General features: G+C 49.6%; 1 protein-coding gene across 1 annotated transcript; it reads right to left on the bottom strand.

Moving 5' to 3' along the window:
* Positions 1-13338: 13338 nt before the first annotated feature.
* LOC136452620 (transcription factor WRKY19-like) lies at positions 13339-15201 on the bottom strand. The gene is made up of 3 exons (XM_066453223.1): positions 14689-15201; positions 14465-14590; positions 13339-14353 (listed from the first exon to the last, which is right to left on the bottom strand). Exons 1-3 carry the CDS (start codon positions 15045-15047, stop codon positions 13816-13818), a joined length of 1023 nt encoding a protein of 340 aa, XP_066309320.1. The 5' UTR covers positions 15048-15201; the 3' UTR covers positions 13339-13815.
* Between the last annotated feature and the right edge of the window lie 5190 nt (positions 15202-20391).

Here is a 20391-nt window from a genome sequence, read left to right on the forward strand (position 1 = left end):
TTCAAATTCATCATCATCACTATCACTATCATCATTGCAAGCATGTTCATCACCACTACTTTCATCATCATTTGATGCCTTTCGTTCACCCATGGCCATAAGGCATAGGTGTGTAGAGGATGATGGTGGTGGTGTCGGTGAAGATGATAAAGAGTTAATCACAATAGCGGCCACCTTCTTGTTGTCACTATCATCATTGGATGAACAACTTGATGAATCAATATCCGTAAGCCAATCACCGATGATGTATGCCTTGCCATTTTTCTTCTTCTTGTGGAAGTCCTTTTTCTTGCCATCCGTCTTCTTGTATGGCTTGATTTTCTTCTTCTCATCTTCATCTTCATCACTTGAGTCATCTTTCTTGCCCTTGTTCTTCTTCTTGTATTTGTCTTTCTTAGGCTTGGGGCATTGATGTGCTAGATGACCAAGTTCTCCACAATTATAGCAATCCATCTCGGAGATTAGCTTCCTTCTAGTGCTAGTGAAGAACTTCTTTTTCTTGCCATCAAACTTGATGCCATTCTTGTTGAGCTTCTTTAGCATCTTGGTGGTTCTTCTCACCATGAGAGCAAGACTTGCATCATCAATTTCATCATCACTTGAGCTCTCATACTCAATTCTTGCTTTGCCCTTCTCTTGGCTAGCCTTGAATGCCAAGTCTTTGTCTTTCTTCTTGGTAGAGGATGAGCCATCTTGTGGTGTGATGTGCATGCATATCTCATGAGTGTTGATCTTTCCCAAGATTTGAGTTGGTGTAGCGGTGGAAAGATCACCTTGATGAAGCATGGTCACAATATGCCCATATTTGTCAATGGGGAGGACACTCAAGATTTTTCTTACAACATTGGATGGTTGCATTTGAGTAAGTCCAAGCCCATTGACTTCCTCTACAAGAACATTTAAGCGCGAGTACATCTCATTATCACTCTATTTAGGAAGCATCTCAAAAGAATTAAGCTTTTTCATGATGAGATGGTAGCATTCCTCATGCTCACTCTTTGTTCTCTCATGGAGCGCACAAAACTCCGACCATAGTGCATGGGCGTCCTTGTGGTTCCTCACATGGTTAAACACATCTTTGCAAAGGCCTCTAAAGATGGCGTTTCTAGCCTTTTCATTCCATTTTTCATAATTCACTTCATCGCCTTGAAGGTGCGTGGGATCCCTACGTTTTGGGAAACCTTGAGAGGTGGCTCTAAGAATTCCAACGTCCAGAGCTTCTAAATACGCCTCTATGCGGATTTTCCAATAAGGAAAATCATCTCCCACAAAGATAGGAGGGGCTCCATCCCCGTGAGACATCTTTCTCTAGGCGGTTAAGCCTAAATACGTGAGCACGAGGCTCCAATACCAATTGAAAGGATCAAGATGCCCAAGAGGAGGGTGAATTAGGCTAATTCTAAAATTCTTTGCAATAAATAAACCCTACACTTAGCCCACTTCACCCATTGTGCCTAGAAAGTGATTCTATTGATCTACCACACAAAAATTTAGCACCCTAAGTTCTAATTCTACTCTAGCATGACAATCCTAAGAATGTAAAGACAAGAATTGAATTGCTCAAATGTAAATGCTTAAAGTAAAGAGAGGAGGAGGAACACGGTGATGTTTTGCCGAGGTACTGGAGAGTCGCCACTCCCCACTAGTCCTCGTTGGAGCACCCGCGCAAGGGTGTAGCTCCCCCTTGATCCGCGTAAGGATCAAGTACTCTCTATGAGTTGATTCTTCGACACTCCGTCATCGTGAATCACCCACAACCGCTCACAACTTGAGTTGGGTCATCCACAAGCTCCGCCGGATGATCACCAAACTCCCAATCTCCACCAAACCATCTAGGTGATGGTGATCACCAAGAGTAACAAGCAAGAACTCTCACTTGACCACAATAAGCCTAATGAGAAGGGTGGATGCACACTTGCTACTCACTTTTCACTAATGAGGCCTTAATCTTGGATTCTCAAATCTCAATCATCTCACTAGGCTCTTGCTCTCCTAAGCACTCTCAAAGGTGTTTCTTAGCTGTTGAAATAGGCAAGAGTACTCCCTTGAATTAATAGAGAAAGTATTTATACCCCCTCATTCAAAACGAACCGTTATGTGCTTGAGTCAGCACTCTGCGGGGTGACCGAACGCTCCGGTCAAGGTGACCGGACGCTCCGGTCAGTTCTCCCAGCTACAAAGCCGTTAAGTTGTGACCAAACTCTGACCTGTGTCCGGTCATGAAAACTGCTCTTTAGAACCTTACTGATGTTGACCAGACGTTGGAGCCCAGAGTCCGGTAACTTTGCTGTTTAGCGTCCGGTCAGTAACCAAAACCTGACCAACGTTCGGTCAACATTAACCGAACGTGTCCAATCAGGATTCTCCCTCTCTGGAACCTTACTGGAGTTGATTAGACTCTGGCACCATGCATCTGGTCACTTTTCACTCAGCGTCCGATTGCATCCAGACGACTTCATTTGATCAAATGAACTGACCAAACTCTACTGCCAGCGTCCGGTCACACCGAGACCAGCGTCCGGTCAACATTTGACCCTCCATTCACTTCCAACTTGAGATCATATGTGAATGAAGTTTTCTCCAATTGATCTTAGGGCTACTTCAGAGCTACCTAGTGCTAGATTTAACAAGTGTGCACCACACCTAACCTACTAGACTCACCTAGGTCAAGCTACTAGTTCATACCCCCTTAATAGTATGGCCAAAGAAAAAACAAAGTCCTAAACTACTCTAAGTGTCTCTTCAACACCAAACGGCACTTAGAACTAGTCCATCCTTAACCTTGTCATCCATCCTTTGAAAACCGAAACGATTTCCATCATAGGAGCATGGCAACCATGATTGCCCAATCAATTACTATTACCATGACCTAACTTAATTGCCTCTGCAAAACACATGTTAGTCATAGTAATCTCATATTGTCATTAATCACCAAAACCCAACTAGGGGCCTAGATGCTTTTAGTGGTCCTCTAGAGCTGACCTTCATTGGGTCACTCGCAGCCCCCTCAATGGAGAGTATGACTCGACGGAGTCCAAAATTCCATAAAATAAATACCGTGTCTCGATCTCTCTTTACATTTGGTATCTGTGATCTTTGTGTGTTGCTTGAGCTTATGAACAGGTTACTAGAAGGAGCCAGCAACTTGATTTGAGAAGCAACATCAAATGGAGCAAGCTCGAGGCTGATCAGTTATGCCCATGAATACCAGACATGTCTGGTATTTCCACCCTGTACTGATTTTATTCATTCTCAGTTCTAATCTTTGTGTTGCAGGGTTACAGTTCCTAGATATATTTTATATGCCCTGTGTACTCCGTTGGCTAACTCATGAGAGGTTTATTTCTCTGACTTGGTGTTTCCAAGCAATTGAAAACTCCAACACTAATCGTTTCCGCATTTTAAAGGGTTGAATTTTTAGAAATGTCTATTCACCCCCTCTAGGGGGCATCTTCGGTCCTTTTAGTTCCCATTGGCCGGCTCACATCAAGTGAGGCGACGAGCTCCTCCAGCATCGGGTCAATTGAGATGACCCATGTAGGAGGTCCTGCGCTCACACACATCTAGCCAGCGGATCTGGCTCAGGAACCAGAGTGTAGTAGCAGAAGTAGCAGCATTGTCGGCGTGGTCGGCAGGTGTGCCCATGCTAATGTCCCTCGTTGGCTTACTCCAGCACCGCCGGCGTCGGTGGCGTCAGTGGTAGGTGCTGCCAACACCCTACGCAGACCCACCTAAGCTGGATGGACTACCACGCGGCGCGTGCTGGGAGGCTAGCGGGATGTCACAAGTAGAGTGGTGTGGTAGGTTGCCACCCTTTGCCGCCAACGTCATAGTGCTAGACCAATTGCAGTCCCTAGCGAGGAGACATAAGCTGTGGCAGCGCAGACAATGCCTTGGAAGCCAGCAAGTCGCTACTCTGTGTGAGTAGGAGAAATAGTTGAAAACACCTGTCTCAAAAGCTCTACGGGGATCCTCTAGGCCTATGGGTGCTGCATTGGATGAGGCTCAACAAGTGTTGCCATAGGTCGTGTCTCCTGCCCAGGGTAGGATCTCCCGCCACCCTTCGGCATTGATGACGGAGACCCGTCCACAGCAGCCGAGGCATTGGCAGGCAGGGACACAGCCATCCACTGACCGAATAGGTAGGGCGTGCACAAGCTAGGAGCGCGGTCGGTTGCGTTTCCTCCATCTTTGCCTAGATCCTTGTCATCCAGCGTCCGCTCTACCATGGCCACAAATGAGGACTAGATAAGTCTGGGCGTGCGGCGGGGATGCAGGTACCTACTTCGATGGGCGACGAACGACATCTAGGTAGGATGTAGGGCAGTCGTCATCGGATTCCTCACCGACGTCGGTCGCCCACCGATGACTCTTCGTGCGCCCACCGAAGGAGCAGCCTTTGGTGGAACGGAGCCACATCCAGTGAGAGAGAGGAGGAGGAGCTTAGGGAGGCCTGGGGAGATGGATGATCGTCAATAGCAGCCATTGGTGGGCATGGGGTGCCAGAACTAGCCTCCATAGATGGCTCCAGATCGGTGGCGATATGGTCTGCCTTTGGCTACCAGTGGATGCCGGCAGTAGAGTCCAAAGAGAGCGGCAACGGCGGACGTGGGTGAGGAGGGGCAAGCAGCCGTGGGGCTCTAGATCTGGCCGCGCCTAGGTGCATGGTGGCTACGGCGGCATCAGGCAGTCCTAGTAGCCAAGGGGCTCCGAATCCTACGTGAGGTGGTGCAGGTGGCCTTGGGGCGCCAAATCCGGCCCCCACGAGCGTCAGTAGGGAAGCTACGCGACGGCAGCGGCCTCCGGTGGCGGAGGAGGTGCATCGGTGGCAGGCGGCGGTGGCGTCCGTGGCACGTGCACCTCCGGTCATGCTCTCGCGCAGGGGTGACGAGGGGAGTGGGGAGCAGCGATGGGAGAGAAGGGGGAGTGAGGTGCAGGCGCCGACGCCAGTGGTGGAGGCGGTGGGGGCGGGGCTAGGGGCTCGTAGGGTTGGGCTCTCCTCCACTGTTCGGCTGGTATTAAAGCCGGTTGATAAGCCGACTAAAGCTGTTTTGTTGTGAGAGAAAAATTCTATAGATTTTAGCTGATAAGCTGGCTGATAAGTTCAAGCGAACAGGCCCTGCTTACCCTGGATGACAGCCGCATTACAAAGTAACAGATCCCAATAGTATCATGTGTTGCCAAAGCATCAGCCTCAAAGTATATAGCTAACCAACATGTATTCTTCTAAGAAATCCATGCTTCCTCTAGCTCCACGAGCAGGACATTTTTCGATCAATTTCCATGAGCAGGACATTAGGCGAAGAGTAGGAGTTATAGCTACGAGTTAAGGATCCAAGATACCAAATATCCAGTTCAAAACATGAGATTTAGAACATTGAGATCTCTCTCTTCACCGGCATCTTGACTTGCCAATCAGTCGAATCCGCTTTCCGCTTATGCCTCCTCTTATTATCCTCTAGTAGAAAGTCATCTGATGCTGATGCGAATGGCCCCTGGAGAATGGAGGCCCCACATATAGTATTATACACTACTACACAAACTTTACTGGAGGCGGGCGTTTTTGGTTTTCCGCGGCGGGCAAAGCCATCCGCCGTGGCCTAGAGGCCACGGTAAATCGTGGCTTAACCGCGGCGGGTAGCTTTGTCGGCCGTGGTTAACCGATTTACCGTGGTGGGCGGTGTAACGTGCCCGCTGCGGTAAATATACTTTTACCACGGTGGGCACGTTACACCGCCCGCCACGGTAAATTATTTTACCACAGCGGACACCTTTTGTGGGCCGCCGCGGTTATGTTGATTAGCCGTGGCGGGCTTTATTATTTGCCCGCCTCGGTAAATTATTTCCTGAATTAAAAAAAATACTGCAGGCATATAAATTCAAATAAAATACAGCAGGCATATAAATTCAAATTCAAATCACATCCAGATTTCACAGATTAAACTTAAAAGTATGTCGGCATTACACATGAGATAATATACATATATATACATTCACTTAGTCGTTCTTATCATCGTTAATTCATTACATTTACATATTTAAGTCGTTATACATGCGCTAAGGTGTAATCCTACGGACGCATCATCGTGAGCCATTTCCTCAGCCTCTTATACTCTGGTAAAATCGCTAGCGGGCTATTCTCATTGAAGAACGTGCCCCCTTTAAGCACGCATTTGTCTAAGACAAACTTACATATGTCCGCCTTTGTCTGCTTGAAGCTGTGTTGGGTGCTCTGCATGTCTCTCGACCAGTTTAATCCATTCTTGAGCACCCTCCAACTGTTGTTGTATTGCTTGCACACCCTCAGGAACTCACAGGCGTAGAAGCCACAGGTTCGTGATCCTACCGGTTGTTTGGCACACTGCATGATCGATACACAAGCATTACAACACAGGCATTAGAACACATATGAACGGAAAGCACAATTAAACCTTTCAAATACTTACCAAAAAGTTGCATCTGATTTTGATGCGGTTCTTATGCTTAGCCTTAAATTTCTCTGTTCTTCGATCATAGCATTTAGGATCCTTCACGTACTCCTTATAAGCGCTATACGAAATGTACTAGTATTAGGCAGGGCATTAGAACGCATATGAGAAGACAGTTCAGTTACTTACACTCTGAGGCAATCTTCAAAGGCCTTGTACCCTTTTAAGTTTGACACTGTCAACAAATCAAATACGCAGGCCCTACCATCCTGAGGGTAGATGATAAATGCAACCCAGTGACCCTTCTGAGGTGGTCTCGGGTGAAGGTCTGGCCTGATGCCTAGATTGACAAGATCCATTCGTGACTTGATACCATTCTTTGTCTTGCCCTTGATGTCCAGTAGGACACCGATCGTGCTTTCGAAGACATTTTTCTCTAGGTGCATGCAGTCGATGGCATAGGGTGTATTCAGTGTTTTCCAATACGACAAGTACTTGAAGAAAATTGACTTCTTCTTGAAAGGAACGGTGGCGGGGACTTCCTCCGTCTAGTCCCGCTTTCGCTTCCTTGTCTGCTTGGGCCCCTTATCAGGTGGCTTCTTCTTCTTTCCAAACTCCACCTGATCCATGTCCTTGACCATCTTATACACCTTTGTCCCCCAACTAGTCTGCGTCGGTTGATCACGCTGCGGCTTGTCCTGATTGTCAAAGTATTTGTTCATAATACTTCTTCTATACCTGTGATTTTTGGCAAGGAACCGTCTGTGCCTCATGTACACCATCTTATTGGATCCCTTAAGGTAAGTGTAGCAGGTCCCATCGATGCAAATTACGCAACCGGTCTTCCCTTTGATCTGCCCCGACAGTGAGAAGAGACCGGGATAATCGGTGATGGTGACAAAGATGATTGCTTTTAGTGTGAACTTCTCCTTGTGGGATGCATCCACCATCTGGACCCCAACATCAAATAGTATCTTCATTTCCTCCATAAACGGCTCCAGGAACACATCTATATCGTTGCCGGGCTGCTTCGGTCCAGAGATAAGCATGGTCAACATAAGGTACCTACGCTTCTGACATAGATGGGGAGGTAGGTTGTACATGGTGAGCACGACGTGCCAAGTGCTGTGCGAGCTGCTAAGCTCACCGAACGGGTTCATTCCGTCGGTACTCAGCGTGAACCTAACATGCCTGGGCTTCTTGCCAAACTCCGGGTAGGCCTCGTCGAAATCCTTCCACTGCTTGCCATCGGATGGGTGTCGTAGCTTGCCATCGTCTTTCAAGCGGTCAGCTGATGCATGCCAGGACATGAGCTTAGCATCGTCCGGGTTCTCGAATATTGCACGCAGGCGATCGATCACGGGCAGGTACCACACTGACAGTGCTGGACTATTCCTGTGTATGTAACCCTCTTCTTCATCGTCCTGCTGAGCCGAGATCTGTTTGGCCGCACTGCTCTTCTTTGCCCCCTTCTTGTTCTTCTTCCGACCACCCCGCAAGCCTCCCTCGTCTTCTACATCCACGCGACAACCAGTATTTTTCTTGTACCGACTAAAGCCGCAGTGTGGACAACTCGTCAAATTCTCATACTCATTGCCCCGATACAGGATGCAGTGGTTAGGGCATGCATCAAACTTTCTAAGCTTCATCGCCACTGGCCAGATCAGCTTCTTGGCCCGATAAGTATTGGCGGGCACCTTGTTAGCCGTTGGGTACATGGTGGCAAGGTAGCTTAACAACTCATTGAAGCTAGTGTCAGACCAACCATGACGAGCCTTCAACATCAACATATGGAGGTTAAAACGGAGCGTCGTGCACTCCTTTGGACAATCGTCGCCATCCTTATAGAGAGGATCAACTGCCACCTGCTTCAACTTTCTGAAATTCTCCAACCACTTTGGGCAACCCAACACAACGTCGTCTTCATCGAAGTGTTTGACTAGATCTTCAACAAGCTGCACATCCTCGGGTTGGCTCACAATATCCTGACCATCCCCACCGTCGTCGGCTTCGTCGGCCATGTCTTGCATTAGATCATCCATCGTGATGTAATCACGACAACTGTTGTCACTATCGGCTGGCACAGCTGCTGCTAAAGATGATGAGGAGCCGGGTGCTCCTAAAGGATCTTTATTCACCGGTGGTGCTGTCGTCGTCGGCGTCGAAGAGCTCACTCCAGATGCACCGCCACTCACACCAACTCTTTCGCCGTGAAATGTCCAGACTGTGTAGCCCTCTACGAAACCATACATGATCAAATGAGTTTGCACCTCGCTGTCTCGGTGGGCTTTCAGGTTCTTGCAACGAGAACATGAACATATGGTTCTCATCCGCTTCAGTCTCTCATGGTGAGCTTTACCAGCAGCAATAAACTTCCTTAATTCAAAGAGGTACCACGGATCATTCACTCTATCGATCCGGTACATCCATTCCGACTTATCCATCATACCTGCGAACATTATCCATCACAATCAACATTAAATAAAGAAGAATTAGGAGAAATTGATGATTTTTACGTCCAAAATCATGAAAAAGAGAGGAAATGACGATGTGAAAGATGAAGCATGCATCTATGATGAATCTAAAGTTAAAGAAATACATGACATCATTTTTTACATTAAAATTGATCTAGATCTAGATCTAGAGAGAACTCTAGGTGATGGAAATAGAGAGATAGGATGGAAGGAGAGAGGGAGAGCCTTTATGAACCTCTTATGATGTCCTCCTCCCTCAAATCCAAGCCCTTCAACTCAAATCAAAAGTTTCCTCAAATTTTAGGGCAAAGCCTCCCCCATGAGTTTGAGAGAGGAAGACCCGTGGAGAAGATGAAGGGGTGGTGCTGTGTATTTGTACAGGCTTTACCGCGACGGGCAAGATAAAGCGTCCGCCTCGGTAAATCAACTCTTTACCGTGGCGGTCAGTTTAAAGAGCCCGCCACGGTAAATCGTATTAACCGCGGCGGGCGATTCATACCGCCCGCCGCGGTAAATAACGATTTTCTGCAGCGGGCAAGTACGGTGGCCCGCCGCGGTAAACCATTTTCCCGCAGTGGGCGCCTCGGTGGCCGGCCTCGCTGGCCGGCCACCGGTTAACCGTGGCGGGCAAAAGAGGTACCCACCACGGAGTCCATTTTAGCCACGCTGCGCAAATTGATTCATACAGTAGCGATACTTCGCTCGCTGGATAACTGAGGTCGGAGCAGGGAGTATACAGTATATGATGTCAAAAAGCGTGCTGTACGCCTGTACCATCTGGTTCCATGGTGATGGTCACTGATGTCCTGTGTGCCAGTCACACTCACAGGACGACATGCTGCAAGACCGGATGTGCCCTTCAGCACTGCCGCCCGGGAGAGCATGCATGAGCATATACGCTCACTAGTAGTATAATACAGTACGTACTTTTATTGAGCGTGTCAGCGTCAGGCTTCACAGCCTTGGCGTCCGGCAGTCGTTGTTGCTGCTGTCTTTACCCGGTCAATAACCTGCAGGTGAGGGCAAGTGATTGGTGCGGCGAATTGCAACGACAAAATGAACAAAAGGCACCGCATTCACATCGCACCTTATTAACATACTACAATCACCCCAATTATTACAAAAACGTTTTGGCTAACCGATGTAATGAGGTCAGAAATTATTTCCGCTGATCGATGTTATATAAATTAGACAATCATTTTGGCTAACCGAATAGGCCTAACACATGATCCGTCCGTGAGTTCGTGTGGACCAAATTGAGACATGTACGTCCTGTTGTACAATTCGACGACGATAACTTAAAAATCGACCGCATCACGTGCGTCGTGATACTGTACTGCGATTTGCTGGAAGTATACTGAGGTAATATCATGTGCGCGAAAGAAAAATGATCTTCGAATGATGAGGCTATTTCCGTGTCCGGTCGACACAGGCGGTGGTAGTTAGTGAGTGGCGTCATGGTAAACCGCGCTTTCTACACGGTTGGTGAGACGTGAGATGATGGAAAGACGAAAGACCGCCCTCCCGGCATAATGCTTGCCAGTTTTGCCCGTGCTTGCCAATGACAGCAACACTCGTTTGGGGTGTGACGTTGAGGTGTCTTTCCTCTCATTTTGTAGGACCCCAGGTAAAAACTTTGTCTAATAATCTTTTGGAGCGGAGATGATGGCGCTTCGGGCACTTACGATTACTCCTTTAGAGGCGTCGTCTTGGAGAAGGACATGCATTGTGTTTAGTGGTTAGCGGTTCACATGGCGCTTCTGTTGTCATAGTTTGCCACGCCTAACCTTACATAAGCTGTAGCGGTCATAGTTGTTTGGTTCATGACCGCAACTTGTCATGCCGCAAATCAGACATACTATAGTTTTTTAGGCATGCGTTTGGTTCACTGTCAACTATCATACTATAGATGTCAAAAAAAAAACTATCATACTATAGCACGCCACACTTTCTTAGCACTCTATCCACACATTATAAATTAATTTTCTTGCCAAACTTTGCCACAAGTGTGGCTTCGGTTTTTGCTCGTCACACTTTCTGTGGCTACCACAGTTTGCCAAAAGTTAGGCGTGGTAAATTTGGGCATGAACCAAACAAGCCTATTTGCTCGCCACACTTTACGTGGCTACCACAGTTGACCGAAAGATGGTCATGACAAGTTTGAGTATGAACCAAACAAGCCCGTATATCTTTTGTGCTGTTTCATGCCACATCGGATGGCCGACCTGTACGTGTGATTACTGTACCTAGGCAAAGTCGAAGTCATTGTAACGTTTGGGGGTGGCATATACCTGTCAACAATAATGCACAACAGGCTTTTTTTGGGTGTGGTTATACTAATACTAAGAGCATGTCTAACGGTTTTTGTTTCCTAAATCCACTCTTTGAACCTTATTTGAAGAGTCGTTCACTGCTAAAAAAATTTAACCAAGGCATTTTGCAAAGGGCTCAGAGGCGGACGGGAATTTGAACCGCCTCAGTTAATGCATATGATTAACCGAGGCGGTCACAATCAACCGTCTCGCAAAATCGATTTACGGAGGCGGTTAAAAAATAACCTCCTCCAAAAATCTATTAACCGAGGCGGGCTAATACCTCCATTTTTGGAGGCGGGCCTCTTATAAGGCCTGTCTCAGTTAATATGGCCGAGCCCACAAGGAAGCCCACTCAGCCCAAAACTCGGTCACAGTATATAATCAGTCAAAACCCTAGCCCTCTCTCAGTCTTCTCTCCTTCACTCTTCTCCTCAACGCCGCGCGCTCCTCCCGCCGCTCGGCCTCACGCGCCGGCGCCCCTCAGCGCCACTCGGCCTCTCTCTCCTTTCCCTCACTGGCTTCACTCTCACTCTTCTCTCCCTCACCTCTCTTCTCACACGGCACGGTGATGGCTCAGAGGCGAGGCTCGACGAGTGCGTGTTGGCGGAGCGGCGATGTGGCCACCCGTCGTGGGAGGGGTGGCGGATCCAGTTGCGGGCTCAGCCTCCTCCAGCAGCCTCTCTCCCACGCTCGGATCCCTCGCGACAGTGGCGGGCAGAGCAGCAGCAGCAGCGGGCGGGCACGCAGGGCGACGGTGGCTCCTGGCGGCGCGGACCCACGACGTCCGAGCTCCCCGGAGGTGGATCCATGCGGTCCGCGCGCCCCGGCGGCGGATCCAGACCGACCAAGCTCCTCGGCGGCGGATCCATGCCGGTCGAGTGCCTCGGCAGCAGATCCAGACCGGACGAGCTCCACGGCGGCGGATCCACGACGGCCGCTCCCCCAGTGCCGGATCCAAGAGGCTACGAGGACGGCGAGGACGGCGGCGGCGCGCCGGGCGCGGGGCGGCGGCATCGGTGGCATTGGGCTTGGCGGGCCCGTCGATGGGCTCATCGACGCGCTTTTTCTTTTTTTTTCTTTTTTTTTCTAATTTATTTACCGAGGCGGGCAAGCAACCGCCTCCGTTAAGGCCTGATTAACCCTGATCTTTGATCGGAGGCGTTTGACTTACCCACCTTGGAAAATCGTTATTGAAAAGATTTCTGCAGTAGTGATTTTAATAAAAAGCAATCTATATATGTATCCACGCTCCATCAATTTCTCTATACCTTGTTCGGCACTCTAGAGAGCTATCTCTGCACTCTAGAGAGCTATCTCTGCACTCTATTAGAGCGAGAAATCAGGAATAGTGTTGGAAATGTTTGGGGGTCTAGTTTAAGAAGTTCTTGGAGGATTAGTTTAAGAAGTTCTTGGAGTACTTTTTTCACCAAAATCTCTATTCCTATCAACAATAAAGGATATAAAGAAGCTCTGGTATCTACTCCAAGCCATCAGGCCCACTATACGAAGTCAAAGATGCTTGGCCGATTTTGCGATGACCTCAGCAACGATGACTTGTGGCGGTTTTCACTAGAATTGGGTTCTCTTAGCCATGCTATCCTGGTTAGGGATTTTACTAGGTTTTTTATTTTAATTAATCATGTTGTAAGGTTTTTGGTCCAGTTTCTCTTATAACTATAGGTTAATTCAATTATTTTGTTGTGAATTGTGAGAACTCTCTGCATTTTGAAAGGTTCTTCGAAAAAATATTACTTCCTGTGTCCTAGGAAAACATGTCACTATAGCTTTATTCTAAATTAAACTATTTTAAATTTGACTATGTCTGTAAGGACACCATGTGTATTGTTAAAATACTCATAATGGTCCTGTTCGCTTGTCTTATGAGCCGAACTATTTCAGCGAACGAGCAGTGTTTTTCTCTTACAACAAATCAGTAAACAATACTTTCAGCCGCGACTTTTCAGTAAAACAAACAGAGCCAATAAATCTCCATTAGGCCCATGCATGTGAAATGGAAGATTCTCCATTAGGCCGGTGCATTGTATAGCTAACAAGAACATGTAAAAAGTCGAAGGATACACAAGAGAGCAGGCAACTATACATATGTTAGAATGTCTTCAACAACCACGACCCAAAATATAAGACCCATTCGTTGTTTAGGTAGTGATACAGGCAAATGGTTCAATACATATTTTTGTCTTTTCCAACAACAAGACCCAAAAGATAACCCTTTCTGTAAATGGGTCTACAGGAGAGAGGATACTCAGATTTAGGTTATGCCTCTCCCAGCACCCAAAATAGGTTTTTCATATAGGTACTCTGTTGAAAACTATAGATATTATGTCGGAGACCTATTTTAAATTTAGGTTCCGCAATGGGTCTCCCGTAGAAAACAGCCTTACTGAAAGGCTTCATAGCTAGGCTCGTGTGACGTGCCATAGCCCTATCTACCCTTGCAGACTTACAACTTACAAGGGAGATTATACATCTGTGAGGCATGACAGTGAGAGAGGTAACAAGCTTGCTCCTTTCGCCTTGTCGTCTTTACCTATCGGTATTTCTTCGCTAAACTAGTAGATGCAGGCACGTTTGTGTCGTTTAAAAATAGCTGGCCGGGTTCCCCAGCTCCAAGAAATCGGCGGCGTCCAGCGGGAACATGAAATCCATCTCCCCCATAGCCATAGGGGAGTTGGTCGTGGAGGCGTGCTCCACGTCAGGCACGTTCCGGACACCGGCCATGGTCACGCCGGTGCCACCGCCCACCGCGTAGCCGCCGCCGCTGCTGCTAACCAGCTGGCTCTCTGGCGTCGCCGGCGACACGAAAGGAGACGCGGTGACAGTACAGCCGGTCTCGATGAAATGGCTGCTCGTCGCGCCGACGCCGGCGTCGTCGAAGCCCACCGGCTTGTTGGAGGCCGGCCTGAGCGAGAACGGCAGCACGGCGGGCCCTGCTTCGAGCCCCGGGGAGGTCTGCTCCGTGGTCGGCTGGTTGCTGGGGTGCGCAGCGGCGCCCTGGGCGCACGTGTGGGCGCCGTGGTACACGACGTCGAAGAGCAGCGGGTCACCGTCCGTGCGCTGCACCTGCTTGCTCGCCTGGCAGCTCTGCGCGTGCCTGTGCGTGCACCGGAAGTAGGATCTGCAAGAATAAAATAACCAAGAACAGGTGAGGTGAGGGTCAGCATCGCTCGTGCGCGTGCGCGCATGCTCGATCGGCTGAAAAAGGATTGTGTTGTGGCGGCGCGCTGACCTTGGGTACTTGGCGCCGAGGATGTCCTTCTGCCCGTACTTCCTCCAGCTGAGGCCGTCGTCGAGGGGGCTCACGTCCTGCACGGCGCTCACCCTCACCTGGGTGCTCCACTTGGGCAGCGTCTTCCTGCGTGTTCGATCGATATGATCTCAAACCAAATCACACACAGGTAATAACCAACCACAGCCACAGTAGTAGGCTCTTGCTTTGAGTCCCTTCCCTACCTCTTCTTGCACTGGCCGGCCGCATTGCCGCGGCCCCGGATCTCGCCGACCTGGTCCGACCCGCCGCTGCGCGGGCTGCCATCCCCACCAGACGGCGGCGACTCCGGCTGCCCGGCGCCGGCTCCCGGACGCCCCTCGGCGCAGCAGGACACGGCCATGTGCACGGCCCTGTCGATGGAGGCGCGCATGGTGCTCACGAGCGCCCGGCACCGCTGGTCCCCTCCTCCGGCACCGCCGCCGCCCTGCTGCTGCTGCTGCTGCTGGACCGCCGCCATGTGCGTCTCGAGCTGCCTCGCCATCTCCAGCACCTGCACCAGCTCCGCCACCAGGGCGCACTTCTCTTCGGGCACGCTCTCCATCGCAGCTAGCTAGCTCACTCGGCAGTGGTAGCTAGCTCCCGGCCTGTTGCAGGCAGCTGACTCGCTCACTCCTCTCCTCAGTGCGAGCTGTTCACACGAGTTGTCTTGGCGGCTGGCTGTGTGTGTGTGCGCGCGCGTCGTCGAGGTAGGTGATGATGCGTGTGACAGAGCGTACAACGGGGAGGGTGGGGAGGGGTTCTTATAGAGGGCCGAGGATCGGAGACGAGAGGCAGCACCAGTATCTTGGTTGCTGTCGTCGGGTCGGGTGGAAGAGTAGGAACTTTGACTGGACTAAGCGGAAACAAATTAGAAGGTGTTTAAAAGGACCTTGTGTACCACTACAATTATATTCAAAGGTTTTGACTTGGACCGGTCTTTGGTCATGGGACTGGCCACCAAGATGCTGAGATGTTTTTAGGCTATCTCCAACGATGAGACCTTAAAATCGGCACTCATTCCATTGTATGTGTCACCCTGTGCAAAAGGGTCGCATACCTAAAACATGCCTTCTCCAACAGCGGACCCAAAACAGAGACATGGAACCGCAGCCGCCGCAGTCGTCGTCCAGGGTGCAGCGGCGGCACCCCCTCACCCGGCCCCCAAGCAGCGGCGGTGCCCCTCCCCGGCCCTCAAGCAGCGGCGGCGTCTCCTCTCCGACCCTCAAGCAGCGGTGGCGCACCCTCTCTCGGCCCCCAAGCAGTGGCGGCGCGCCTCCTCCCAGGCCCTCAAGCAGCGGCGGTGCGCGCTCCCCAGGGGCGAGGCTAGGGCCACCAGGGTTGCGGTCTGCGGGCGAAGGTCGGCGGCGCACGCCTTGCTGCTCCCCTTGCCCGGACGCCACTCCTCCTCGTCTCCCCTTGCTGGTCCCCTCCCCTCCATGCTCCTGCGCTGGAGCGCGCCCGAAGGTGCGAGCGGCACGGCCGCCGCCGTCGCTTGCGACTGCATCCACCACTGGCGGGCCTCCTCCACCGCCGCTTCTGGGGGCTGGATCTGGCACCCCATGGTCGCCAGCCCCTCATCGAGCGGGAGTCACGTCATGCTGCACCGTCGGCGCCCCTAAGTCGCCGCGGTCATGTGACGCTGCCGCGCTCGGCCTACTGCCGGGCGAGGCCGGATCCAGGGCCCCACCACCGTCTACCCCTCCTCACCCACGTGCGGTGGCCAGCGCAGGGGAGCGTGCAGCGCATTCGCCGGTCATCTCCTTCGTCCCCGAGTAGGAAACCGCCTCCTTCCCCAAGCCCGGTCTTGCCCCTTCCTCCCTTTTCCTCGTCCTCCTCGCGTTGGCCCTGCCTCGACGCCTGCTCCGCCTCCGCTCCGCACGCCTCCTACTGCTCGCCGCCTCCGACTCCACCTTCGAGTCCTCCGTCGGGGTTGACTACGCGAAACCCGCCAAGTCGGAGCAGGAGGAGGAGGCCTTCGCGCTGGAGGAGGAGGACGATGGCGTAGAGGCCTCTGCCGCCATTGAGGGCGTCGCCGCCGCTGCCGCGCGTTGCCCCACCCCGGCGCCTCCTACGCGCCAGAGATTTGGGTTGAGGAGAGAGAAGACAGAGGGAGGATGCACATTTGGGTTCCCTCTCTCCTTCCACGTAAAATAGGCGCTTGGTATGCCAACTCTGTTTGACGCCGGTTTTTTCACGTGCGCAATGCATTTTGAGTTTGGGTGGCTGCATGCGTAGGCTGTTGGAGACAGTAGTCCGGTGCACACTTTGACCGGTTCCCCCCACAGCTGGATCGCTCTTTTGTTGTTAGTGGTGCACATCGTGCTTCTGGTCCTTTTACTAACTGATGATGCTGTACTGTATAGTAGGAGTAATTACTTCGTCCCCTTTTAAACGCAGATTATTTACGGTCCACAGGATTTTTAACGCGCCAACGACCTTTCCTTGGTGTTTTTCACTTTTTCAGGGGAGGTTTTGGGTGGGACTTGATGCATCTTCTTTGGTACAAGAATTGAGAAGGTACATTGATTTGTTTTTATTTTTATTTTTACAAATCTGAGACAAAGATTATTTCCTACGAGCACGTGTTAGAGACCAACACATCTCAAGATTAATGAAGTTAACATAGGCACATCGTTGCCGATGATCCAAGTCTTGTCAATAGCGGTGACACTCTAGTGATGCTCCAACGGTTCATGGCCAAGGTTAAGGTTTTGGATTGGAAATGGTCGGTTGGGATAGAGAGAAATCTGGAGAGGTCTCTTTGCCCAACAATGGTTGTGTATTGTAGGCAAAACATCGAGGTAGGCGGCAATGATGCCACTCGCCATGAAGGTGAAAGAAAGCAATCGAAAAGGATCAACGGATGAGAAGACGGACCTATATCAAAGTGGTTAGGACAGGTGGCGGAGCTAGCGCTCCATAAGTGAAAACATTAGTACTCCTACTATTTACACTTACTGTTTCCCAAACTCTACAAGTTGAGCTATTGCCTATTGGAACCATAGTTTCCTTTTAAAGCCACTTTGAACCGTAGAAACTTTTTTTCTGAATCCTGGGTTTTTTTGTGGAATTGAAATGTTCCATGTGAACTTTTTATATTAACCTTATAAAATTCATGCGTTCTAAAAAGTCTAAATCTATGAAATCAATGGAACAATGGTAGCCTTGAAGGCACGGAGACATTTTTTTTTTGAGAGGGAGGTTCGCCGAAGATTTCGTAGGATAAGACTATAAGACAAGCCACGATAATTGAGAGGAACGGTACCATGAGCCCATAACCAATCTGTGCTACAACCCGAAGCTTTTCTTTTCTTTTTTTATTATCACGACACCAGCAATCCGACTAATATTGAATACTCTGCTCCGTATCCAGTAGCGCCTAGCGTTCTCGGCTCGGAGGTCCGAACTCCAGTCCTCCAGCAACACACAGCAGAGCTAGTGCGAAGAGGACACGTCATCTTCGTTGCGGACTGTGGACGCAAATGCTGCTGGCTGGGACGAGATGTCAGCGACACGCACAGGAGGTAGCTGGTGCCGATGCTGCCCTGGCGGCTGGCGCCGTGGTTGCATTGGCAAGTAGGCAGCAGCTCGGTGGCTCTGCTTGCTTGCTTGCATTGCATTTGGAAGGCGGCTTCGCCGATTTGCCATCGCGGTCGTCGTGGATCGTCCATCACGTTCTTCACATTGCGATATGCATGCATAGTAATGACGTAATGTGTATATATATTATATAATACTTACTTATTACTGTACTTCATTATACAGTGTATGTGTGCAGGTTCCACTGTGTGGGGCCTTTAAAACCGTGGTGGGTGGGCTCTACTAGCTAGGACATGCCCATGCATGTTGGACGCGTCGAGATTTTCCTCACACTGCCATTGATCTCCTGTATTAACTTTGCCCATACATCTCGGAGCGGAGGACCCGATTCTCACGCGTCCACGGAGAAGGAAAGGAAGGGGATATGATATGCTTTGGAAAGAAGCTTTGACTTTCTACGATTCTGAAATAAACGAGGTTCGCGCCAGTTCGTTGCTACGGGACAGCTAAATTTTTATACTAAAAACATACGGTTCGCATGATAAGATAACAATATTGTGAAATTAAATACCGAAGTTATAGTGACATTTAATTCAAAAGGCAAAGTTCATGAAATTAGCAGAGAGCGCGGCGTCGTAGACTCACTAACTCGACTGTATAAATTTTTCTGTGATTTGGCTAAGATAATGTTTTACATTAGCAGGAAGAAATCTCTGATATCATTTACGTGATTCGGCTAAGATAATGTTTTATGTCGGCAAGAAAAAATCTTCGACATCCATTTCTTTTGTGCGCCAATAAAGAAAATTTGCTAAACCGTGCAATAGGGACGATGATGTTTGAGAAGGGTGTCCACGGAGCGGGATTGGATGCTAACAAGCAGCAAACTAATAGCATCACTCATACAACTCACCTGTTTTTATACTAACTAACAATGTTATGGGACACCGTTCAGATCGGAGCTTTAAACATAAGGAAAAGTGTCTGGCTACAGCCTACAATTGGTAAACTGAACTTAAACCAAAAGCAAAGGCAAGTGGGGATCTCGGGAATAATGGTTGGTACCTTATTCAGGAGAAAAATAGAGTCCGTAAAGGATAGTGATCATCCGTGAATGCCACCACACATCGCTTAGCTACTATAGTCCTGCGATGCAAGTGCAAATCAAGTGTTGCTCGAATTTTCTTCAGATGATGAACAATGAGCTCAAACACAGATTCAACAATAAGATCAGTTGCAGCATTAGATGCATCAACAGACAGGAGGTTACCTTTGGGCTGTCCCGCCCTCGCCGCGCCGCCCTTGGCCTCACGCCGCCCGCTACCCGCCGTCCCAGGCGCAGGGCCGCTCATCGTCCTCGCTCCACGTCTCGAGGCGGCCGTCAGGGTCCGACACGTCGGCCTTGAACACGATCAGCCCCAACACGTCGTCGTCCAGCCCCGCCCCCGCCGCGCCACCCTTAGCCTCATGAACAAGAAATGCATGCTCACCTGGCTGTAACAATCGATTGCTGCCTTAAAATCTTTGTCTTTGAAGGCAGAGTCGCCACGTTTCCTTGCATCCAACATATCCCTCATCTACTGTGTCCATTCTTGAAAAGATAGCTGCAGAATGGAGAATGATGCCGGTTTCACATATCCTACAAAACAGAAAGATTGGAACCAGAATGCACTCATTTATTTTACCTCATTGTTCCCTTCATCATCTCTGTAATGTGCTGTAAATAGGATTTGATGGATGGCAGTTAGGTCCATTCTTGAACAGGCTTCTCCCATGGGAGAAAGAGGGTGTTGTGGAGTAGGAGGTGCCTGTGGTTCTTCCACTTGCTTTGGAATTCCAAGCATCACACGGGACAGTACCTGTTCCATATTTTTCAAGGTAGACCGCAAGAATCATCAGGGTCGTTTTGGTGTTATCCAAACACCCATGTCCTAATTATTCAGCTATGTTAAACACCCACACCCATTTTAGATTCCAATTAGCATTTGGCATCATGGCGTATCCCCAAAAGATCTGCCGAATTGAACACCCGAGCCCGACCCTAACACAGACACCCGCACCCGTGTCCATGTAGTGTGTTTAGAATTTTGTGGTAAACCATACGCTTTTGTAAGAGATATAATATACCTAACAAAAATACTAAAAACACTCGGTTTCACACATTTATCCAGTTTATCATAAATAATGTTCATTCAGCATCAACAATTGATTGGTATTGCAGAGGGTCAGATAATCTACAGATATGTTGGAAACATGGAGCCAGTATGAGCAAACATTGAAAAGCATATAAAGCAACATAAGTAAAGAATGGAGCACACATTCTGTTCTGTAGCAGGTGAGGCTTGAGTGAATCGGTACAGATACCT

The sequence above is a fragment of the Miscanthus floridulus genome, chromosome 5 (assembly GCF_019320115.1).
Source record: "Miscanthus floridulus cultivar M001 chromosome 5, ASM1932011v1, whole genome shotgun sequence".
NCBI classification, from domain to species: domain Eukaryota; kingdom Viridiplantae; phylum Streptophyta; class Magnoliopsida; order Poales; family Poaceae; genus Miscanthus; species Miscanthus floridulus.